Source organism: Babylonia areolata, chromosome 5 (genome assembly GCF_041734735.1).
Source record: "Babylonia areolata isolate BAREFJ2019XMU chromosome 5, ASM4173473v1, whole genome shotgun sequence".
Taxonomy (NCBI): domain Eukaryota; kingdom Metazoa; phylum Mollusca; class Gastropoda; order Neogastropoda; family Buccinidae; genus Babylonia; species Babylonia areolata.
In genome coordinates this window covers 10,897,880-10,922,929 of record NC_134880.1, presented here as the reverse complement: position 1 = coordinate 10,922,929, position 25,050 = coordinate 10,897,880, and the positions used below count along the sequence as shown (strand labels likewise).

General features: G+C 40.1%; 1 protein-coding gene across 2 annotated transcripts; it reads right to left on the bottom strand.

Annotated features, from left to right (window-relative positions):
- Positions 1 to 592: 592 nt before the first annotated feature.
- On the bottom strand, positions 593 to 24,810 carry LOC143281932 (ubiquilin-1-like). Of its 2 annotated transcripts, none has more exons than XM_076587238.1 (15): positions 24,682 to 24,810; positions 21,208 to 21,357; positions 19,861 to 19,896; positions 18,977 to 19,198; positions 18,002 to 18,127; positions 17,308 to 17,358; positions 14,631 to 14,708; positions 14,028 to 14,151; positions 13,059 to 13,247; positions 12,535 to 12,677; positions 11,168 to 11,251; positions 10,071 to 10,186; positions 8,874 to 9,141; positions 4,148 to 4,232; positions 593 to 3,184 (listed from the first exon to the last, which is right to left on the bottom strand). In XM_076587238.1, the coding sequence occupies exons 1-15, from the start codon at positions 24,787 to 24,789 to the stop codon at positions 3,123 to 3,125; spliced, it is 1,842 nt and encodes a 613-aa protein (XP_076443353.1). In that variant the 5' UTR covers positions 24,790 to 24,810; the 3' UTR covers positions 593 to 3,122. The 2 variants fall into 2 exon arrangements, with proteins under 2 accessions (XP_076443353.1, XP_076443354.1); XM_076587239.1 differs by having other exon boundaries at positions 19,861 to 19,893.
- Between the last annotated feature and the right edge of the window lie 240 nt (positions 24,811 to 25,050).

The window sequence follows — 25,050 nt, the reverse complement described above, 5'->3', positions numbered from 1 at the left end:
ATACCCAGCATGCACCCCCCGAAAACAGAGTATGGCTGCCTACATGGCAGAGTAAACAAAAAAAACGGTCATACATGTAAAATGTTACATGTCTGTGTGTGTGTGTGTGTGTGTATGCCTGAAATTGATAGAATGACACAGGAAACAAATGAGCAACCAGCGGCTGCCGTCAGTCGGCTCTACCCAGGTAGACAGCCTGTTGTGCAAATGACCCTGTGTTTGTAAAGTGCTTAGAGCTTGGTCTCTGACCGGGAATAGGTGCTATATAAGTATCCATGTCAATCAATCAATACACACACACACATATATCGGTATCTTTCTGCATGATTCTTGTATTCAAATACCTTCCTTCAGTCACAGAGGCACACAACTCCAATTGTGTCAGTATTTTTTTCCTTTCACAAGATGAGAAGAAAAAAAAAGAAGCCCATGATGAATATCAGACACAAAAGAAGATTTAAATTTTACACAAATGAATGTCTGTTCTGTTCAATATCCAGAAAACTTGTTATGAGCACAAAGTCTACTGACTACATCAAATCAAGCACATTTTGTATATCAAGACACAAAATCACTACATTCACCACAAGTGTTCTTTTTTTTTTTTTTTTTTTAGTGTATTAACAGTTAACAAGAGAACATGTTGCACTGTTTCTAGTTCTTTTTTACATCTCACCAAATAGTCCAACTCAACCTGCAACTGTGCAGTGATCTCCACACTTACCAATCATAACCTTTATTCCTATTGTTGAAGTTCTCTTCCACATTCCATCTCTTTCCTAATGATTATTCACGACTCAACATTTCAGGTCTCTCTATGAAAATCAGCCTCTTTCTGTTTGTCAAATCTAATCTCTCAGAATCTCCCTCTCTCTCTCTCCACGACTCTTTTTCTCTTTCGCTCTCTCTCAAAATATCCACTGTCTCTCAAATCATTATCCTCATCATCTGCCCTCTCTCTCTCCTGCCTCTCAAGTCTCACTCTCTCTAAATCAGTATATTTCTCTTTCTCTCTCTTTCCTCTCAAAATAAGTCAACCTTTCTCAAAAAATAAAAATAATTTTTTTTTAAATATATCAATCACTAACACACAATCAAAAAAATTACTCTAACACACAATCACCCTCTCCCATTCTAATAATAATAGTAATAATAATAATAAAATAATAATCTGAACACCAATCACACACCCTCAATATTTCTTCAAAACTCTCTTCACCCCGAACCCCTACTACACCCCCTCAATTCCGTATTATTTTTCTCTTCCACAGAGATTTTTTTTTTTTTTTTTCTCCCTAAAACACAGAATTCAATGACAAGGTAACATACCACAAAACAAGTCCTCTCAACCACTCCCTTCCTCACCACCCACCAAAAAATGTCTGCCGTTTATCTGTCATTTGCTCCGAGGAAAAAAACCAACCAACCAAGTTGCCCAACTGTTCATCACAAACCATCAACCGTTTCCTTCTTCCAGCTGCCTTCCAGTTCCGCACACCCTGTGGCAGGCTGTTTGGCTGAGGAAAAGCATGTGGAAAAGAGTCCGCACCAGTGCTGGAGCAATGATAAATAAGATATAGAGACAACCAAAGTCACAAAATGACAACCATTCAGGCGAGATGAGTCAGATACAGGTTGATAACATGATGCTGCTTCAAAATGACAACCACCCCCTCACCCCAAAAAACTAACTGGTTATGAACTGTTGTAATGGTGAACAAGACTCCTCATTAATTATCAATAAACTACTCCCCTAAAAATACATAATATAAAATAAAATCAAAAACAAAACCAAAAAACCCTGTGATCTCTTCTAAAACTGGGGGAAAAAAAAGAAAAAAAGTTGCATCCCAGTTCCATCATGACTAAGTGTCAAATCGCCAGCATTCTTAAAGGAAACTACAATGACATGTAGTTGGGTTTTTTTGTTGTTTTTTTCTCTTCCTGTTGATGACCCATGCAGGTTAAAAATGCACAATGTTAACCATTTGGCTGCTACGAACTAGTATGCTCATCAGTGAAGGGTTGTCACCTGACTGAGACAAGACTGAATTTACACATCAGGATGTCAAGTCACCATTCTTTGTCAGTTTTTTTTGCCAATTAGGATTGCATTACTTTATTTCAGCAAAACCAATTACAACACTCAAAAGTTCACAGGCTGTACTAACTGCACACCAGTTTTTTGCAACACTGATCCCACTTCACAGTTCAACAGTCAAAAGGATTCATGCCACAGCTGCTGATTTCCTAGTTGTTACCAGTAATCCTCCGAATCTCAACATGAAATGATGATTGAGATGAAATTCTAAAATATCGGATGCAGACTGATTTTTTTCAGAACTCCCAGCAAAGTTAAGAGCCTTTTAAATGCAGTAAAAGGTCAACAGCCTTACACATGCAGGAAAACACAAAAAACGTGTCTCTTTCACCTGCATGACTCTTCACCTACATGCTTATGGACACACTGGATTTCATACATGGAGAACCAGTAAGTGTGGTATTCATGATATAAAATACCTGCATTACTATTGTTTCCTGCTTCCACATGTTCTGAATGGACATCACACTGGGCTCTCTTAGTATGTGTGTGTGTGTATGTACACGCGTCCATGCAAACACTGGATGCAAATCTACACAGGTGTACAAATATCTCCGGAACGTTTTACCCCGTACAATTCTGAAAAATGATGACCTTCCATGATTCCAAACTAAACTTACAATTCTCAATTATCCATATTCAAAGTAACAAACAACAATCCCTATCTATTTTTGCATGTGAACAAATGACTTGATGCGAACTAATATTTTCATCACATTGACTTGGATAATGAAAATCCACCTCTCCTCTCTTCATTCACAAAACCCTTCCCCTCAAAATAATGTTGTTTTTTCCTGTCCTGTCCTGCCCTGCCCACACTTGATGCACAGAAGTAGCTATGGGGCCACAAACACAAGATGAGAACTGCAGACACGCACACCCACAGGGCAGGGGAAGAACAGAGAAGAGGGGTTGGGCAGGGTGTTGGGGGCGGAGGGCCTGGGGAGTGGGGGGCTGTGGGGGAGAGTGAGGAGGGACGATGAGGGAGGGGAAGGAGGAAGACGGAGGGGAGGAAAGGGGATCATCTCTGCTGTAACAAACGATCGATGGCGGCATTCACATCACCCAGTGTCGCTGTCAGTGCTGAAACAAAGGCAGACAACTAGATAAATTAAACAGGAATACCAACATCATAACAGTAACAAAACAGTAACAATGACATAATATCACTAATAATAACAACAAAAATTAAACGAATACACAAATAAATACATAAAAATAATAAAGACAATATGATACAAGATAGATATACAGAATGCAAGCCAGTTGTCTGGTTGAGTGGTGAAAGGGTTTATGTATAAATGGGTCAATTGGTGAGTGAGGAAACAAAATGCATTTTTCATTGTCCTGATCTGTCCATGAAATAATGGAGGACAAAAACTTGCTTTCTTCATAAAGATAGGAAAAACCTTTTGGATTCATGTGATACCTGCAAAATCCAACACAGGACTTACTAGAAACACAAAGACATGCACACACACACACAGAGGTGCTTATATACATTCACAGTTTTTGCATACACAGACACCCACACAAAATCACCAAACAATCTGATCATGATTATTCAACACGGGTGTGCATGTATAGACTTATTATCCCCACCTGAACCTCCTACCCACCTATATAAATGTAACAATAACAACACAACTTCAGTGATACCTAACACATCCAGACAAAACACAAATACATTTGCCTACCCAACAAACACCCAGTTCAGTTTTAAATGTCTCAAAACACACCTCTTCTGTTCTGCCTACATCTTATTGAGTTCTGTCTACATCTCATTGACAAATCAAATGTGCTTCTTGAACTTCTGTTGGCTGCACATATGCATGTGTGTTTCTTTATACATGCATGTGTTGATGCGTGTGGGTATATGGTATGACATACTAAAAATGAACGTATGTATTATGTACAACTTTTACTGTTAACAAAACAAGCTCCTTGTCTGGGAGGTGTGAGTATCAATCTGCATTTATTATTACTGCGTTTATTCTCATTATAATCATGATTACTGAAAGAAGTCAATCCAAACATTGGCCTCACCTCGGATGTTGGCCTCTCGGTCCACAAATCCCATGGCGGTCAGCTGTTCCAGCTGTGAGGCATACCTCTGTTCTGGGGGCTGGTTCTGAAAGGACATATACATACATTTAGGTCTCATCATCACATCAGGGTTTTCACTGATTCAACCAAACAAAATTCCATACTTTTTCCAGGCCAGACTTAAATTTTCCACACCAAACACAAAAAAGCCAAACTGAATAAAAAAGACCTGTCTGCTACTCCACTACAAAAAAGATTGGCAGACATCCAGGTAGCAACGCTCAATTTTCACTATTTTTCATTCTTTTAGGGTTTTTTGGGGTTTTTTAATGCATTAAGAAGCTACTTCATTGAATGGTATTGGTCACCGGTTATAATTCCAATACTTTTCCAGACAATGAATGATGATGCAAAATTTTTCAAGTCTTTCCCAGGTATGGGAATGGTTCTCTCATTTTTTCAAAGACTTATCAAGATTCCCAAGACTCAGTAGAAACCCTGCATATATACACTGTCAAATATGAAATTCCACTGGCCTTTTCACAACGCTACCACCATATATAAATATTTGATTCAGATGAGACAATAAACCGTGATCCCGTGTGCAGCATGCACTTAGAGTACATAAAAGAACCCACAGCAACAAAAGGGTTGTTCCTGGCATAATTCTGTAGAAAAATCCACTTCGATAGGAAAAACAAATATAACTGCACACAAAATACAAAAAAAATGCGTGGGGCTGTAATGTAGCGACGCATTCTCCATGGGGAGAGCAGCCCAAATTTCAGACAGAGAAATCTGTTATGACAAAGAGAGAAATACAACACATTTTGAAGGACTCATAAATTCACTTCTGGGACAAAAATTCATTCTTGGATTCTAGAAAAACATATACACAAACACATACACATCCTGTGACCTGGCATTGCTCTCACATACACACACACACAGATGACATGCACATATTGTGACCCGATATTGATTACGTACACACCCACCTTTATGACCTTATATTGATCCTCCACACACGCACACCCTGTAACCCGATAATGATCCTGCTCACACACACATACCCACAAGAACGACCTGGTATCAATCCTCACTCACTCACACACACACACACACACTCAGTGACCTGTTATCAATCCTGCACACCAACACACCCACTTAAGGTGAGACCCCACAGGCAAAAAATGGTTAAAAAGTGTTCACAAACATGTTTTGGGTTTTTTCAATTTTTTGGTAGTTTTATGTGTCTACTTTCATTTCTTGTTGATGAATGTTCCAGAAAATGACTAAATGTGTGAAAATAAAGATCATTTGCAACCCTGGTGTGTCTACTTTTTTGTTGAGAATATGAAAGGTGTGCAATTGTGTCCGTTTTCAAGACTTGGATACAGCTAGAATTATCGTCTGCAACGCGGGAAGTGACCTATCAAAATGAGCGGGAAAGACCGGACTTTCACATGACGTCAGTAGAAACTGTGAAGGCTGCCACCCCTGAGCAAGAAGAGACAAAGACTGACGTGGGTGTTTTCTTATCAGCTTCATCACCTTGAAGCTCATTGGTCAGTCGCGAAACTTCCGATCGAGAACCGGTTTAGTTGTGAACTGCGCATGCGCACATATGCAAAACAGCTACTTCGGGCGTTTCCGTCGACGTCGGAGATTAACGAAGTTACAACATCCGGACACTTTGTGTAAACATTCGTTGTGAAAACATTCGGTTTTTTTTGGAAAGAGAAAAGAAAACTTTGATCATTTCTACGAGAAAAACATGCCGCGAAAGAAACATAACACGCTGAAAACGGCCCATTTTGGTTCTGCATCAAAAAAACAAGCTTTAAAGATGCAGAAAATGCGTGAAGCAAAGAAACGAAAGGCTGAAGAAGGTGACGAAGTGTTGGATTCTGACATCGAACATGGGCCGCGCGTTTCCTTAGTTGAAACAGATGAAGTTGCTGCTGATTTTCGTGAACAGATTCCAGAGTCAGCCTCAGCCAAAAAGATAAGACTTGTGCAGGAGTACAACCGGAAGACCAACAATTTTAACGATCAGGACGTTTACGGACAGCGCGAGTGGTGCTTATTTGATGTTGGTCAATTGAACAGATTACTGAATGATATGACATGTCCCATGTGTGAAGACTCGTCGGTACAACTCTTCCTCGATGAAAAGATGGGACTGTCAAGAACGGTGGTGCTCAAATGCAAGCAGTGCACATACAGTAAATCTGAGAATTCATCTCCTAGGATTTTTGACAGTGATAGAGGTGATCGGCCCTTTGATGTGAACCAGAGAGCTGTTATGTTTTCCATGGAAGCAGGCGGTGGGTTTGCAGTACTCAACAAATTCTGTGCCATTTTTGGTATGCCTAATATGAGTGAGAACACATACCAACGTATCCACAAAGTGGCATGCAGTGTTTCTCGTGACACTTGTGACATTCTTCAGAGGAATGTGCACACAATTGTGAAAGACACTTACAATGAACTGCACCCAAGAGAACTTGATGCTGTTGAAGATTTCTATCATGAGGATGCTGAGTTAGGCTGTTGGGAAATTGATGATGGCATGCCTTGGATTGACCTAACTTTTGATGGGACATGGCAGCGCCGTGGCTTTGTTTCACATTATGGTGTGGGAGCTGTGATTGAGGTGATCACTGGATTTGTGATAGACTGGCATGTGTTGTCCACATATTGCCATATGTGCAAACTGAAAGAAAATGAAAACTTGTCTGAGGCTCAGTGGAATGAGTGGATGGATGAGCATGAAGCAGAGTGCCAGCGCAACCACCATGCTTCAGCCAAGGCGATGGAGAGAGATGCTGCATTGTTTCTGTGTAACAACTCTGTGGAGAGGACCGGCTTTCGCTACAGGTATGTTTTGTTTATCAATATAAGAATATTTGCTCTCTCTCTCTCTCTCTCTCTCTCTCTCTCTCTCTCTCTGTGTGTGTGTGTGTGTGTGAATAAATGTTCATGTGCCTACAAATTGTTTGAGTTTGGGCGGGGTGGTAATTTATTGCTTGTAATAGCAAAACTAAAATGTGTGTGTGTATATATGTGTACTCATGCTCACACAGAATCAACAGGATGATGCTTTCATGCAGTTTTATGTTAGTTTTCTTCTTTTATTTTGACATCATTTTATATTCAGTCTCTTAACAATACTGTTTTAGGACTATGCTGTCTGATGGAGACTCCGCAGCCTTCAGTGCCGTGGAGAGGGCCAAGCCGTACGGGGACAACCGCCTGGTCACCAAGCTGGAATGCACAAACCATGTGCATAAGCGGATTGGAACTGCCCTACGAAAACTTGCCAAGGAAGAAAAACTGGGTGGCAAAGGATCTGGACGTCTCACTTTGCCTAAATGCAAAAGACTCCAGAACTACTTCCGAGGAGCCATATTAGACCCCTGCAACAAAACTGAAGACGACCTGCGCAATGCTGTTTGGGCAACGCTGTTCCACAGTGCATCAACAGATGAAGACCCCCATCACTTCAGGTGTCCACATGGCCCAGACAGCTGGTGCTTTTTCAACAAAGCTCTTTCTCTTGGTCAGCAACCTGGACCACATGCAGAAAATCTTGGCACAGCTGTGTCAAGAGAGGTGTTCAGCAAACTGGTGCCTCTCTACAAAAGAATGACCTCGTCACACCTACTAAAGAGAATCATGCACAAAAAGACACAAAATGTAAATGAATCATTTCATTCAGTGCTGTGGACAATTCTCCCAAAGAACCGTTTCTTTGGTAAACGTCGTGTGGAAGCAGCCGTTGCAAATGCTGTGGGGAAATTCAATCAGGGGAATAACCATCTCACAGAAATGATGAACATGTTCAGCATGGATGTTAATGAACATACTTTGGCCATTGTCAGACAGCAGGACAACACCAGACTGAAGAAAGCCGAGGCAACATCCCAGGAACAGTTTGTAATACATCGGCGTCGACAGCGTCTGCAGAATCAAGCCGCACAGGCTGAACAACAGGCTGAAGAAGGCCCTGTTTATGGCCCTGGGTTACTTGCAGATGAATGAAGACCTTTCTGCAGTCATCTGACACTTGACTGAAGTAGAAAATATCAGTGAAAATTCAGTAGGTAATGTTTCTTTAGTAGAGAAAACTTCAAAATCTTTATCGCCTTTTTTCTCATATTCTGCTTTTTCACTGATAGTCATCACCTTGGGACATTGATATCTCAGCAATGAAAAGAGATAGAGTAATAATTCTTTTTTTTCCTTGTAGAAGAATCATTTTTCTGTAAACCTAAATGAGGATTTCCTCTTAAAAAATGTTGGTGAATTTATTTTTGTACTTGAATTATCATTGTGGTAGTCCTAACTCTGATAAATTTCATTACTGTCATTATCTCATGTTTGTAGGTTTCATAATTCTTGCGCTGCAAAAAGCCTCCTTACTGTCATAGATAAAGGGATAGTAAACATACATACAAGAAATGGTGCTTCTACAGTAATTTTTCTAGTATGTATCATGTTCTAATGAAACGCATGATTTCTTAACGTTTTACGTAATTTTGTGTCATTTTGGACAGTAAATCACCTTCACATCTTTCAGTATGCTAAAATTGTCTTGTTTTCTTGTTTTTACTATCATACAGATATAAAAAACCCAAAACATAAGAAAAGAACTGGATATAAATTTTACCTGTGGGGTCTCACCTTAAACACACCCAAACAGACACCGAAGCACACTAACCAGCTGTCCCCCGACCATCATACTGGTCAACTGAGCCATCATGTTGTTGAAAGCCTCCTGATTGCCCATGGGCGGCACCAGGGGAGTGGTCCCCCCCTCACTGCCAGTGCCGGTGGTGGTGGGGGTGGGGGCACCATCTGTGCCAGGGGTGGTGGTGGTCGTGGTAGAGGGCTGGCCTGGGCTGGAAGGTTGGGGGGAGGTGGGGGCATTGTTAGTGCCGGCAGCAGTGGTTGGGGGGGTGGTGCTTGATGCAGGCGCACCCGGCACACTGAGGAACAAACCAAGACACACAATTATAATGATAAAATTACTGACAATTATGCAGTACCTATCTTCTGTCACAGAAAATGTTCCAAGCGCTTTTCAAACAGTCAGTACATATTTACAACAGACTGCCTCCATAGGTAAAGTCAACTGACAGCTGTCTATTGGTGTTTGTCATTCATTTCCTGCATTATTCAGTCAGGCTTCAGTCGTCCACACACACAAACATGTATATTAGAGTAAATTTTACTAATTTCGCTAGGGACAAGTCTTTTTGATGTGGGTTCTTTTTCGTGTGCTAAGTGCATGCTGCATACAGAATCTTGGTTCATGATCTCATCTGAATGGCTCACGTCCAGACTACTACTCAAGGTCTCGTGGAGGGGAAGAAAATTCTGGTGAGTCTGGGATTCAATCTCCTGCCCTCAGATTATCTTGCTTCCAAGGCAGAAGCGCTACCACTAGGCCACCACTCCACTCAGAGATAAAGAATGAGTGTGCCACAAGCAGAGAACCAAACACAGAGTAAGCGTAAGTGTGCATGTGGACAGCTGTAGTTTGAGAATGTTAAATCAAGACTGTGTGCAAATGAATCTGTGTGTGCCTGTCTGTGTAAACATGAGCAGCGACATGCTCTCTTTCCAGACAGCAGCCCCAAATTTTGCGCAGAGAAATGTGTTGTGACAAAAAGACCAATATAAACCAGTATAATACAATCATCATGCTGGTGATAGTAAAAGCGTCTCACCCCATGATGAGGGAGGCGTTGCAACAAAAAGAGTTATATAAATCAGTACAATAAAATTATCATTATCATCATGCTTGTGGCACTGAGTCTCACCCCATGACAGGGGAGGCCTTGTGACAAAAAGAGCAACAGAAACCAGTACAATTATCATTATCATCATGCTTGTGGTAGTTAAAGTGTCTCACCCCATGACAAGGGAGGGAGCCTCAGAATGCAGGGTCTGCACACCTCTCTGGATTTGCATCATGGCCTCCATCACCCGGGGGTTGCTGATGGCCGCCTGCACCTGGGGGTTGCTCAACTGACCACACAGGTGTAACACAAATGAAATCCTCACCCCTCAGAAAGAGAGCAAGACAGACAGACAGAGTAAGAGATAGAAGGGGGAGGGGGGGGTAAGACAGAGAGAGAGAGAGGGAGGAAAAGAGAAAGCGAGCACAGACAACATTAAGAGACAGAAAAGAGAAGAGAGAGAAAGGTAGGAGACACATAGAGATGAACACAGAGAGGAATGAAACATAGAAATAGACACGAAGAGAGATAAAAAAAAAATTTTGAAAAAAACATATGTGTGTGTTTTCCTGCAAACAGTATCCTTCAGTGTGGGCAAAATATTGTTCATTTGAGACTGTTGTGCTGCATCACATAATCTAACCAATCAAGAGTTCTGTTCTGTTTTTCAAAGCAAGTTCCTTCGCTTTGTTTTGAAGAACCAGTTGTATTTTTGTCAGCTCTGAGCTACTGAGAAAGGAACAAAGACACAGTTTACTCCTCCCTTTCCTGTTCCCTTCCCCGTATACCAACCATCAAAGATTAAAGGACATTTGGCTAAAAGAGAAGTCTGGACTGATGTGGTGAAAGAACCCTCCCACCAGTTACAGAACTATACTGCCCATCACCACAAATAACAATATTGGTAATAATAGTGTTAATAATAAGTTTTCATATGGTGCTGAACCTTGCACAGAGACAATCAAAGCGCTTTCAGTCCATTCACACGCAAGCATGCGCCACTATGATAAAGGGGGATGGGTGAAATACAAAACTTAAAAACAGAAGGGATCTGAAACTTATCATAGCGAGTGATGTGGGGTGTAGAGATGAAAGCAGTTACAGAAATATGAAAGGGCAGATTTGTTCCAGCATTCATAACATAAAAGTGCAGACCTATGTCCTTTACTTGTCATTTCAACAACACATCTTAAAAAAATAAAATATAAAATAAAAAGCGCAACACAGCATTCCCCTTTGACTTTTCTGTCAAGCAGTTTACATCCAATACCTGTTGCATCATGGTGGGGAGCTGTGTACGGAACTGCTCCATCAGCTGAGGGTTGTTGGCAAACATGGGATTAGCGCTCATAATCTGCACACACACACACACACACACACAAAATCAATGTGCATGCAAGCGCAAACATGTATCAGTGAACCTCCCTTTAAAAAACACAGCGCCCTGGCTCTCTCTGTACACACACCTACAATGCAGCACATACACTTACTCAGACCCAGCCCCCACCCCAATCCTCCCGCACACACATAATCTTTGGATAATTTTAGAGAAAAGGGTTGAAGTCACAGAAGTACAGGATCGTCTTGAAAAACAAGCAAACAATCTTTGCTTATCCCAAAACAGGTGACAAGAGGTTCTAAATTTGGATGTTCTAACATGTTAATATTTTCACATGGTGTTTCTCTCATTCATATTCATTTTCTAACATGGTCTTTCTCATACCATTTTCAGTTTCAAAGTGGTGTCAAAGCATGCAGATTGATCCATATATACTACACATCTGTTTATGAAAATAACCAAACATAGGAGCAGATGCCTGAACTTTGCATAAACCCTTGAGAGCCTTCCCTGGAGTTGTCTCTACGTCAACTGAAACAAACACACTAGTCAACTAAAACACAAACATAAAAAAAAAGGGGGGGGGTGTGGGGGAAGAAGCTGCGCTGTGGTGATGCACTCTCCCTGGGTAGTGCAGCCCATATTTCACACAGAGAAATCTGCTGTCAGAAAAAAGTACATGATAGTCCGTTGTGTCTGAATATGACCATCAGAATAGCAGATGAGGCAAATGCTGTCCAAACTATCTGGGCTAGAATTTGATTATAGTGAAGAGTGTCTTGCCCAAGTTAATCCCCACTCTCTCAGCCAATAGGGTTTTAGGACAGTCGGCAATGGAATGGTTCCTGAAGGCCAACTAGCCCCCCAGGCTGCAGTACTAAGGGCCAGTGCAATCTTGCCTCCTGTTTGGGAGTCATAGTCATTCACAAAAGACAAAGCTGTAAATGACTTCTGACTGCAATGCAGAAACCACTGATCATACAGCTCTCACTTTGCTGTTGGCCCAACTGTAAGCTTATGTCATTTGGTGATACAAGCCGAGCACTGGGACTAAAAAGTAATATAACACAACACAATATACAACACACACACAGCAAGTCACAGTCCTTCAAAAAAGACAAATCAGTAAATGAGTTCCCACTGCAATGCAGAAACCATCAATCATACAGCTCTCAATATGCTGTTGGCCCAACTATAAGCTTATGTCAGTCGGTGATACAAGCTGAGCACTGGGACATAAAAGTAATATGACACAATATAATGTACGATGCAGAGATGGGAGGAGGGGGAGAACCAACCTGTTGAGCCAGCTGCGGGTTTGCGGCCATGGACTGCAGCATAGACTGCATGTAGGGGGCCTGCATCATGCTCTGGATCATCTGGGGGTTCTGCATCATCTGCTGCATCAGTGACTGCATGCCTGGCGTGCTGAACATCGACCCTGTGGACACCACCACCACCCACCTCATTAACAGTAACAGTATATTCCTCCAAGGAACAACTACTGGAGGGAGATCGAGGGGAAGAAAAAAGAAAACACACAAAAAAACCACAATAGACTTTTTTCCATTGAAAGTGCGGCAATACTTTTCTTCTCCCACAACTGTCGCCTGTTACCAAACCAAACAATTATTTACAAGCCACCATCTCCCCTTCCTGAATATGTATCGGCACAGTAACTGTTTTTCTTTTCTTCTCATGGCGGTTTAATTCTGAAGATTCTGAAGATATGCCATTCCATGTTGTTGTTGGTATAAAATAAAAATTTAAGAAATTAGAAAAGAAAAAAAAATCTGATGGTTCCTCCTCGCCCCCCTCTCACCTTGTGCCCCTAGCAGGCCCTGTGTGGAGGTTGTGGAGCTGGGGGTCCCAGGGGAGGGGCTGCTACTGGTGGTGGTGTTGGCCGTGGGGGTGGTGGTGGTGCTGGTGGTACCAGCTGTGCCCCCGCCTGGCGACCAGGGGTTGGGCAGGGGGTCCGTGTTCTCTCGCCCCTGCTGGGTGCTGCCTGTGCCTGGGTACATCAGCAACCATCATCACTACTACCATCGGTGAGTTACATTCTAGTCCTGAGAGATAGAAAAAGGTAAATATTTCAACATCCCAAAGGAAAAGAAACTATCCTGATAACGTTAAATAATAAAAGAAAAAAAAAAAAAAGGAGTATCATTTCTTAGGTCATCGTGACTGTCTAAAATGAAAAAAAAAAACGAAAAAAAAGATGAATATATTTGTACACTATACTAAAATATCTGAGAAAATTTCATACTAAAAATTCAGCAAAAATATCTTTCTAATGCAATTAAACCAAGTCAGCTCTTACTGGAAGACAATCTTGAGGACATGTTTGGAAATTTTGTTTACAGTGTCAGAGAAGTAGTTAAATTTCTAGTTCTGTTTCTGTATTTTTTTACGGACTAGAATTAATGTCTGCTGGCATGTCTCTTTATTCAGGGTGGGCTAGCACAAATTTTGGGGGACAAGTAGAATTTCTCATATGTACCGGTTTCCAAGACAAGTAAAAGTGATCTGTGAATTTCTAGCCCCGCACAACATCCTCCTGTTCCAAGGGGGAGTGGGTTCCTCAGCCCAACAAAAGAGATGCCACCCCCAGAGTGTCATCCCTCAGTGGCTGCACCCCCTGGACAGACTTCTTCTTCATCGTTCGTGGGCTGCAACTCCCACGTTCACTCATATGTACACAAATGGGTTTTTCCATGTATGACCAATTTTACCCCACCATGCAGGCAGCCATACTCTGCTTTCAGGGGTACCTGGACAGGAAATAACCCACCTGATCCTGAAGTGAGGAGGGAGGCAAAGGGATTTGACCCCAGGCTGTCCTGAGCGGCGCTCATCATGGGCTCCTGGATGTCACGGTACATCCGCTGCAGGGCGTTGAAGCCTCCAGGTAAACTCTGCCCACAAAAGTGTACTTTTTAACATTATACTCCCGCTCACACCCCTTTACAAAATGTCTTATGAAGCTAACACGAGCACACAATCATGAAGGGACTCACATACACCTGCACGCACAAGCAGATGAGCACACAAACATATATACATGCACACATGCAAACACACAATCATCCTCATACCACCAATGCAAACCAACAGCAATAAAACCAACTTGCTAAATGTCCTCAGGCACAAAATCAGCAGGCACACAGCACCCAGAAAATCAACACCAAAACACACACACATGAGCACATGCACACACACACACACACACACACACACAGAGGCACCAAAACACACACACACACACACACAGAGGCACCAAAACACACACACAAACACACGCACACATAGAGGCACCAAAACACACAAACACATACACACACACACAGGCACCAAAACACACACACACACAAACACAGAAGCACCAAAGCATTACCTCTAAATTACTCATGGCCCGGTCCTGAGACCTCATCAGTTCCTGCATCATGGCTGGGTTCCGTGCCAGTTCCATGGTCTGCCCAAAACACAAACCTTGTTAAACAATGTTTTCACCACCTGCCTAAAATACAATATGTCATCAACAACAAAATTCTGTAACAAAAAATTTCATGGAAATGTTTCAGCAAAATCCTGTAACAAAAAAAAAATGACAGATATATTCATCTTATGTATATACAAATCACTGGAAAGAAGTGTCCCTATTCTTTCGATTTTTGGAACGAAACTTTGTGTGCCAGTGAGGAAGATAAGTTAGAGTTACTTCCCTTACATAGCATTTTAATGCATAATAATGAGCTGATGAACTGGTTTAACCAGCAGAGTGCCTATAAGACGTCAGCTGACATCCTACAAAAAGTATTGCCATAGTGCCTATAAGACGTCCACTGACGTCCTGCATATGTTTGGATTTTTCCTTCATTGGAGTTTGGTTCAGTTCACATAAACAGACTCCGAACAGTTAGTTTGATGTGTCTGGATCATAAAAATACTGTTTAAATGAAATTCATCAGGTAGAAGACCCCTTTCTACTGGATAATAATTTGCTAACTGACCGCGTGATACGCTTGTGAAAAAGGGGGTTGCATCATGTGCAAAACAATGCATTGAAAACTGTGTCCTGTAAAGCAAATTGTTTCAGTCAGCAGATTAACACAATTCTGAAAGCTCTGCTTGTGGTTGTGGACAGATTTCGCCATGGAGAAGGATCTCTCTTGTCTGATGATTGGTTTGAAAACGAAGGTGATTGACAATGACAGTAATGAAACTGACAGCCCCATTTTATGGTAATTCAGTCCATCTATCCAATCAGACAGCTTTTTTTAAACAAGTGGCTATGACTGACAGAATACGAACAGTGAGCATTGGAAGAAGGGGAAGAGAGGGAGAGGAGTGATGTAAGACGATAGGTCGAATGTCAACCAGAGTTCATGAAGGGGGCGTGGCTCTTTGGAATGAGTGTGCTGACATTTCAACGCAGACTGTAGGATCAGCAACCGCCAATGTTCCACGATTTTCACGAAACGCAGGGTGGAACCTGCAGTGGTCGTGAAACACGAGCTTTTTGTTTTTCACGCTTTTCTTCACTGAATCAGATGGTTGACTTGTTTGAAGAGGTGGCAAGCTGGATGCACAGCAGACACTTTAATCGGCCCACGTGCAACTTGAAAAGAGTGAATGTCATCAAAGAACTTCACCCTCTCACTCCCAAACGCTCTTAGCTGTCAAAAAGCTTGCCAGGGCGGTTTCTGAGACCGTGATTGACCTTTTACATTGACTTTACCCATCTTTGTCATTGTTGGGACAGTGATTTACTTACATGTCTGCAAGAGCTGTGATTTGTTTTTATAAACTTATAGCCTGTTAATTTCTTCTACAGGTATAATCTGACAATAGGCATGCTATATCTTGCTGTATTTTGTTTCTTTTCTTTATGGATATTATGTAGAGGTGGAAACAGATTTTTTTGTTGCACAAAAACCATTATCTTGACTTTACATGCCTGAACAGTTATCTACAATCAACCTAATTGGGTAAGGGAGCCCAGAAGCAGAATCTCCACTCATTTTTCTTCACAAAAACGTTTACTTTCTTTCTGTATCACCCATAGCTTTTGTGCTAGAATTTTTTGTGATTTATTACCCCCGAATCCTCAAAATTCCCTGGCAAGGGGAAAGCACTTTTTACAAAATTCTCTGGCACTGAACTGGTTAAATAAACAAATTTGTTTGCCCGACAGGCGGGCTCAAGCAGAGAACAATGATCAGCAGCGCACACCTCTCAAGCGGGTGCAGGGTTTAATGAACTGGTTTCAGACAGGATGAAAGTTAAAATGAAGACATGTACCTAACTGGTATGCTTTTTTATATGTTTTTGTTTTGTCTTTTCCCTTTGGATGATATGGATCATGTGTGCAAGAGTGGGAGTGTACATTACACAGTGCATGCATGCATTTGAGAGAGAGAGAGAACACTGAACACTGAAATGTTTAATGTCATTAGCTGAAAAGCTCTGGTGACATAGATAGTAGGTACTAATCAGAACAAAATGGTGCAAATAGATGAAATGGAACAAAAAAGGAAAACACAAAAACAAAAACAGAATTGAAACAATATAAACTAGTAAGAGATTCGAGACACTTTGGCACATTGTCATTAGCTTAAACGTACATGTGACAGGGGTAATTTGCCTTTTTATCAGTTGTTTGTCTCCAAAGTTTGGACAGTACACAGAAAACAAAGTACGGATAAACCATATAATAAATACTTACGCATGTAACATTGACACACATCATATCAATACAAACACATGCTAAATTACATATAAATCATATAATAAATATTTACACATGTAACATCAAAACCCATCATATCAATACAAACACATCAAATAATTACCATGTCGAGACTGACCATCCAAATGTAGCCCTTCTTTTTTACATATGCTTTTTTCCTCATAGAACCCATACTAATTTTTAATTGATTAATGAGTATTTGGACCGATGATGGACGTTTTCCGTATATTTATTGCCTCAGATACATATTTTGCAAGTGAAAGTATCATGTCTTTATTTTCTGAGAGAAAGAGAGAGAGAGAGAGAATCCTTCAGGCCTTACCTGACGCATAACTTCTGGGTTGTTCAACATGTGTGTTATCTCTGGATTTCTCTGCAACAGGAAAAACAGCCAGCATCAGGAAACTTGTTTCAACAACACTCATTACTTCATACTGTTTCAGCACCAATTTGATTCCTGCACCCAGCATATAATTCATTATAAGGAAGAAAGAAAGAAAAATGTCACCAATGTCAACAGTATGACACATAAACACACATATTCTATTTTTATTTTACACAAATTCAACTTCTCCTGAATACATGAAGTAAATCCAAATCAATTGATGTAAAAATTATCTGCTTTAAGAAAGAAAAAAAAAGCACAATGTTTCAAAATAATCATTTCTAAAATACTATGTTTTAACTGTAACTAAATCTGCACTGCAAAACGGAGAAACTAATAAAAAGTCATAATTCATGTTAGAAGTCTAAGACCTGACCACAGTTCTGTCTGCTTTCCTTTGTGATTATTTGATTTCCCCTCTTTTTTGTTTTCCAAAACTTAAAATTGTACCTTAGTGATCTGAAAACATTAGTACTTATTAACTTGAACTTTTGTCATATTCAATGTGTGTGAAAATACTTCACTGCATACGTCATTGTGAAAAACTGAAATACCACGAATTGAGAGAACAGAACCTTTATGGCATGGTGATACAAGAAAAAAAAAAAAAAAGAAAGATAATAGCCCTCACATCCATGACATCTCTCATCTGGGGGTTGCTCATGATGAGCTGGCGCATGATGTCTGGGTTGGACATCATCTGCTGCACAAAGGGGTTCTCCATCATCTGCCGCAGCATGTCCGGGTTACTCATCAGCTGCACAACACACACATTATTAGTTCCAGTTTGAAATTGTTCTGTGTTCAAATGCATGTTTTCAACATTCATTTTTACATTGTACAGCACAAATGAACATGTTTTAAATGGAAAGGCGCCATATAAAACAATTCAGTAATAGTTGTAGTATGATCATCATTATAATTATAGTTATCATTATTCAGTTTCAAGGAAATGTCAAGCATATGGACTGATACACAATAAATGGTAGCACATCTGCTGTAAAAATGATTTTTTTTTTGATTTTTTTTTTTAATAAATTAAAAAAAAAAAAAACAAACAGATGTCGAACCTTTACATAAACCAAACTCTTTTGTCATACCTTGAGATCAATCCCTAGGTTTGGGTAAAACATTAGTATAAATAAATTAAATAAAATGAATAAATATGTAAATGCATTAAAATATAATAAAATATATCATCTTGACGGATTGGTGGATTTCTCTTTCTACCACATCTTTCTTCCACAGTTCCACTCTATCATGTTTAATTATATTTTCTTGAAAATCATCTTCTGGCAGCTGTATAGACATCCATCACATGCTCCCCACGTACACATTTATATCAGAACAGGACTCTGTGTAAGATTTTCCTTTTGATCTCTATTTAACTGTGTCATATTGTGACATGTTCAAAATAAAAATACTCAAAGAGATCACACGTGCACACATACAACTACAAACACACACACAGAAAGGAAGAGAACTCCGCATGCTCACAACTCAAACGATCACACACACACACACACACACACACACACACCCACCCCTCACAGTCAAGGCACAGGGGAAAGACCCACAGACAAATGCATGATGTCCAGGAACCCACCTCTCTTTGCATGCGTTGCTGCATCTCCTGGAAGTTGCCGGAGCCCATCCCCATGCCACTCAGTCCCATGAGATCCCCCAGGCCGCCTCCCATTCCACCCATTCCACCTCCCATCCCACCCAGTCCACCTCCCATCCCACCCAGGCCCCCTCCCATTCCACCCAGGCCCCCTCCCATTCCAGTCGGGGCTTGTGGGGAACTGGGCTGTGCCCCGCCTGCTGGCTGTTCCAGGAGAAAAAACGCAAAACGAGTATTACAATACAATTATCATCAGCCTGTTTAGAATCATTTTATACATAACGCGACATGGATTCTTCAGCATGTTCGTAGTTATTACAATCTGTTGTTGCTTTAGCATATAGTGTAGAAACATTCTATACACAGCATGACACGGATGCTTTAGAATGTTTACTTTAGTCATTACAATCTGTGGATGCTTTAGCACATAGTATACATAAAATGTCAATATGGATGCTTTAGCATCAGCATATTCATATAATATGCGTAAATGGATGCTTTAGCTTTGGCATGTTTATATACATTACTGGTAAATAATCAATATGGATGTTTTAGCAAGTAAAATATACATTACATATCAATTCTTTCGCATGCTTGTACATTTCACATCAATGCTTCTCTGTCATCACTATCATAACACTCAAAAATAATATTACTAATAATGATAAATGAAGTAAGACTGTGCAATTACAATAATACAATAGTCAAACATTCAAGCTAATTCTTTCAGTTCTCTTCCCACCCCCTGACTCCCATCTGCATCCACTCCAGTAATGTTTGTCCTGGTGTTAAACACGGCATTCAAGTATTCTTACACAAGCTGCCAAAAGATTCATTCTGCTATTCTGGCTGGAAAGTACACTTACAGTGGAGGGTGTAGCTGCTGCCTGGCCCTGTGTCTGCTGAAACAGAAATCACATATGTCATGTATACTGAATGTTAACAAGTCAGCTTTCTTCTTTCATGAATAATTCACAAGCATTCAATATAATTAATATTTGTATTTGTATTTATATTTCTTTTTATCACAACAGATTTCTCTGTGTGAAATTCGGGCTGCTCTCCCCAGGGAGAGCGTGTCGCAATACTATAGCACCACCCTTTTTTTTTTTTTTTTTTTTCCTGTGTGCAGTTTTATTTGTTTTTCATATCGAAGTGGATTTTTCCACAGAATTTTGCCAGGAACAACCCTTTTGTTGCCGTGGGTTCTTTAAAGTGCGCTAAGTGCATGCTGCATATGGGACCTCAGTTTATCGTCTCATCCGAATGACTAGTGTCCAGACCACCACTCAAGGTCTAGTGGAGGGGGAGAAAATATCGGCGGCTGAACCATGAATCAAACCAGCACGCTCAGATTCTCTTGCTTCCTAGGCGGATATGTTACCTCTAGGCCATCACTCCACTGGCTGGCTGTTCTCAGTCTCAACATATGCTTTTCTTTCCTTAAGCTATTTAAATCGTTTATGGGACAAAACACTGGAAAAAAAAAAAGATTGAAAAAGCACAATACATACAGAATTTGACAGCAAAAATACTATCTGGGTCTCGAGTCAAGATACTGACTGTTAATATTAAAAAAAAATGTTTAATTACCACTGACATGATTAATCACATTGGGACATTACTTAAAAAATCAATAAATCGCTCTGCTCAACATAAATTTGAATGTTCTGCACTGCTTGTCTCTTTGACCATGAGTTTTATATTCCACTTTCCATTCTTTTTTTTCCCTAATTGTAATAAATAAGCCACATTTTTATTTCATCTATTTGTTTTGATCACAGCGAACTAATTAAAAAAATCTGTGAAACTCAAAGTCACAATGTTTCATTCCCTACCCCTCCCAGAAACCATGTAAAAAGCTGAGAAAGTTGCAAATACTTGTTTCTGTTTATCTGGACAATATGAAAAATCAAGGATGACTAAGAGTAAGAATATAAGATTTTTTGAAAAATAAAAATATACTGAGATTTTTAGCAAATTTGAAAATCAAATTACTGTTTTCAACATTCAGTAAGTGGTATTCATATGTTCACCAACAATCTATGCATGCACTCCAGACACATTTTCATCACACCTCACTTTCTGTACCCTCTCATTTTTCCTCTGAAATCATCACTCTCACTCCCATTCATTCTGATCATCAGTTTCCTCTGCAAGACCGACAAACTAAAACAGGAGACAAGACATCATGATCATGTTATCAATCCTACTCTGTTGGTTTTGATGACGAGGTGAACAGTGAGTCCATCCTTGATACCATGCTGTTCCAGGGTGTCCCCATCCTTCAGGATTTTGCCAGCAAAAATCAGGCACAGCTGCTCTAAGGGCGACCCAAAACACTTTGATACCTCCTCCTTCAACTGAAAACAAAAAAGCAAAGCATGCCATTGTTAGAATTCAGTTTAAATACTATACAATTGATAACTTATCATATTTGATATTCTTATCAAATATGTCTTTTCAGTACTCACAGTACACTGTCGGCATCATTAGATTGTTGCTCTGTTGGTCACCAAACATTTCACTCAATATGAATTATACAAAAACATACAGGTAACTCAGTAGTTTACTTCAGTACTTGGCCCATAATCTTTACTTTATTGTTGTGTTGTGTTGTATTGCATTTTCTCTTTTGTCAGAACTGATTTCTCTGTGCAGAATTCTGGACGTCTCCCCAGGAACAGCATGTCACTATAGTGAAGGCTTCACTTTTTTTTCTGCCTGCACATGTATTTGTTGTTCCTGTTTCTGTTTTTTTGTTTGTTGGTTTTGGTGGGGTTTTTTTGTTTTTTGTTTTTATCAAAGTGGATTTCTTAACAGAATTTTGCATGGGGCAACCCTTATAGTTTTACTGTGATGGGTTCTTTAATTAATAAAATGCTTTAAGTGCAAGCTATACACAGGATCTCCGTTTATTGTCTCATCGACATAACTAGCGTCCAGACCACCACTAAAGGTCTAGTGGATGGGAAAAAAAATACTGGTGATTGTAGGACTCAAACCAGTGCACTCAGATTTTCTCATTTTCTGGGCAAACATGTCACCACAAGACCAACAATTTCAATTGCTTAGAGATAAAGTATCAATTTGAGTTTTCTCACTAATCCAAAACTGTTTATGGCATGTTTACTCAATGCTTTTGTTCAGACAATTTTTTACAAATAGGCTGATTTTATACTACATAAACTGTCAAGTATACTTACTCTTTATTACAGTTTCATCATTTGGACTGATCCATTGGAAAAATAAAAAGCATGTCAATTCAAGTGGTGGACAGTCAATAAAACATTGAGACATGTCTGCCTGTCACCTGACCCAAAAATAAATCATAAACGCAGGCCTGGGATGAAATCAAAGCCAACCAAATGCTACTCTTCACATAATATATATTAGAGCCTTTGGCCTTATTAGTCTCATACATACATGTTCAAAACAGACACAATGACCCACCTTTCCCCTCATGATTAATTCTCAACAGCTCATCCATTTCCAGTATGAACTAAGATCAACGACTATTTGTGAGTGAGGCGAGTTTTGATAGTTTCAGAATTTGTTGGTAGTATTTTTTATTGTGTACTATTTCCAGAATTTGTTGGTAGTATTTATTTATTGTGTACTATGACGTGTGTGTGTGCGTGTGCGTGTGCTTGTGTGTATTGGTGGGGGGGGAAGGGGGGGGGGGGGGATGAATAGTTTTGTGTTAAATTTTTCCTTTTTGATATTTACATTTGTATTCTATTTATAAATGCCTAAGGCTTATTTTCAAGATTACGCATAAATGCTCATAATAATAATCATAACACTGTCATAATGATATCCACACAAACATTCAGTAAGTGAATGTCACACACAAATGCACACATAATTCTCTTTCCCTCTCAACTGATAAAATTTACTGACTGATCTGTCTATATTCTATTACAGTAAAGCAGTTAATAGACCGCAGTAGAGTTCTGCGTCTACCTTGGATCTTGTGCTTGTGCATCAAACTTTTACTCGAAATCGCGAGCAATGCCAAAACGATAGACATCTAAACAAAAGCAGCAAACATGTGCTGTCCTCCATTTCTTCAGTTGACAGCCTCCAGTGCTACCATCAGACTCTGAAAAAATGAAGTATGTACAATGAAAAAAAATTATGAAGTAATAAGTCTGAAAAAGAAAAGTCTGCTGTTTCGCATGTTCTGCCTCTCTCGATCACTTTGTTGCTCGTTATTTCAGAGAGCCAATCAAATTTATGAGCACAGATCTTATCAAGCGCCTCTATAGACGAGTCATGTATGCACTTAACTCTCCAGTGGTCTGTTGTTGACTGCATTTCTTCAACAGAAATGTTATGAATGTGGACTGCAAACTAAGATTTTATTTAATAACTGGATGAGTACAAATGTGTATCACATACACGCTATTCCTTTCTGCATTGAGTTGAGACTGGGAGCATTTTTTAAGACTTATTTTTCCTGAACAGGTTAATCACAATACATTAAATGGTCAGTCTCACACACGCACAAAAAAAAAGGCCGGCGCTGAGCATCAATTCTGGATTGATAGTGCAGCAAACAGCTCAACATTGATCCTGAATCATTTAACAGATGTGAAATTAAAATTCTCGGTCAATGAAAGTCTGTGCGGATGTTTCTTGATTCTTGAGTTTGTCCTGCATGGACTTTTCACCAATTGCTAATACTGTAATAGCACCCCGTACAGAAAAGTCCAAACAGAAATCAAACTCTTGATCCACAGATTGGTCACATGACCCTCAGCACATCCTCCTGACTGTCCAAATCCCCCACCAAAATTACCATTACCAACTAACTCCCACTATTTTTTGTTGTTTATCGCAAATTCCCACCAAAATCATTGTATGTAATGACTACCGATGTGGTTCAATTACATTTTTGTCAGGAACTACGCAAAACACCAAGCTTCATATCCATCGAGGATTGATGCCCAGCTACTTTGAAAAAAAAATGTCATGTGAAACCAAACAATGACTATGAAGTATGATTTGTTTACAATAATGGCAGTCCATGAAAATCATGAATGCATTAACGAATAAGTTCACAAGACTGACTAGCAGGCCTATACTGAAAACTATTCACAAATTTTCATGCAAAAATATTCTTCTCATTTCTATGGTCAAACACAAAGCATGTCAAATCGACTTGAGGAACTTGGGAGCTGGGCCTAAAAATCAGTAAATACTAAATAGTCAATTAAATCAATAAGTCACTAAATTCAGTGACAATTACATATTGTCTAAGTTCCTTTGTAGTTGTACACATTCGTTTCAACATTGGCGTCAAAATGGATCTGGAGGTAGACATTAACTGGAGTAGGGCGGGGTTCACTGGTGTTCAAGTTTCATTTGTCATTGTGGGACAGGGACTGAAGGAAGCAAATAGGAGGGGAAGAACAAAATCCGGGGCGGGGCGTAACTAAAGAGTATTCAACACGGGTATGGATAGTGTAACTTATCAAAAGTAAATGCAAATATTATACTGATAATTCAGAGTAGCTAAACAAAAGCCCCTACTGATTTAATATCGAGATCAGAGCTGACACAACCATCTGCTGAGCCAACTGAACAGAAGCCTTGAGCAATGCAAAACTGAAGCGAAGATGCCAAGAACAGAAAATGCGAAGATGGTGATAGACTGAAAATATATATCTGTAAACACTCACGTCTTTTACGGTAGCCTTAACATCGATTTCGATGTCGTGTTTTTCTTTCGGCGTTTTGACAGATATCGTCATTTTATCAGATCCCGAACTTTCCATGTTCTCCGCCATCTTGGTTGCAAAATTGTTGTGGAATGCTGGGAAATTGGGACTGCTTCGTATATTGTACGGAACTTACCCAAATTCACAGCAACCAACCCCACAAACAACCAAGACAAACACACGCGATGCATACGGACACGGTGGCGTACTGTCGGACGCGCGTGCGCGCGCGCACACACACACACACACACACTACACACACACGGCACACACACACACCGTGACACATCACACACACACACACACCGGCACACACTCAAACACACACAC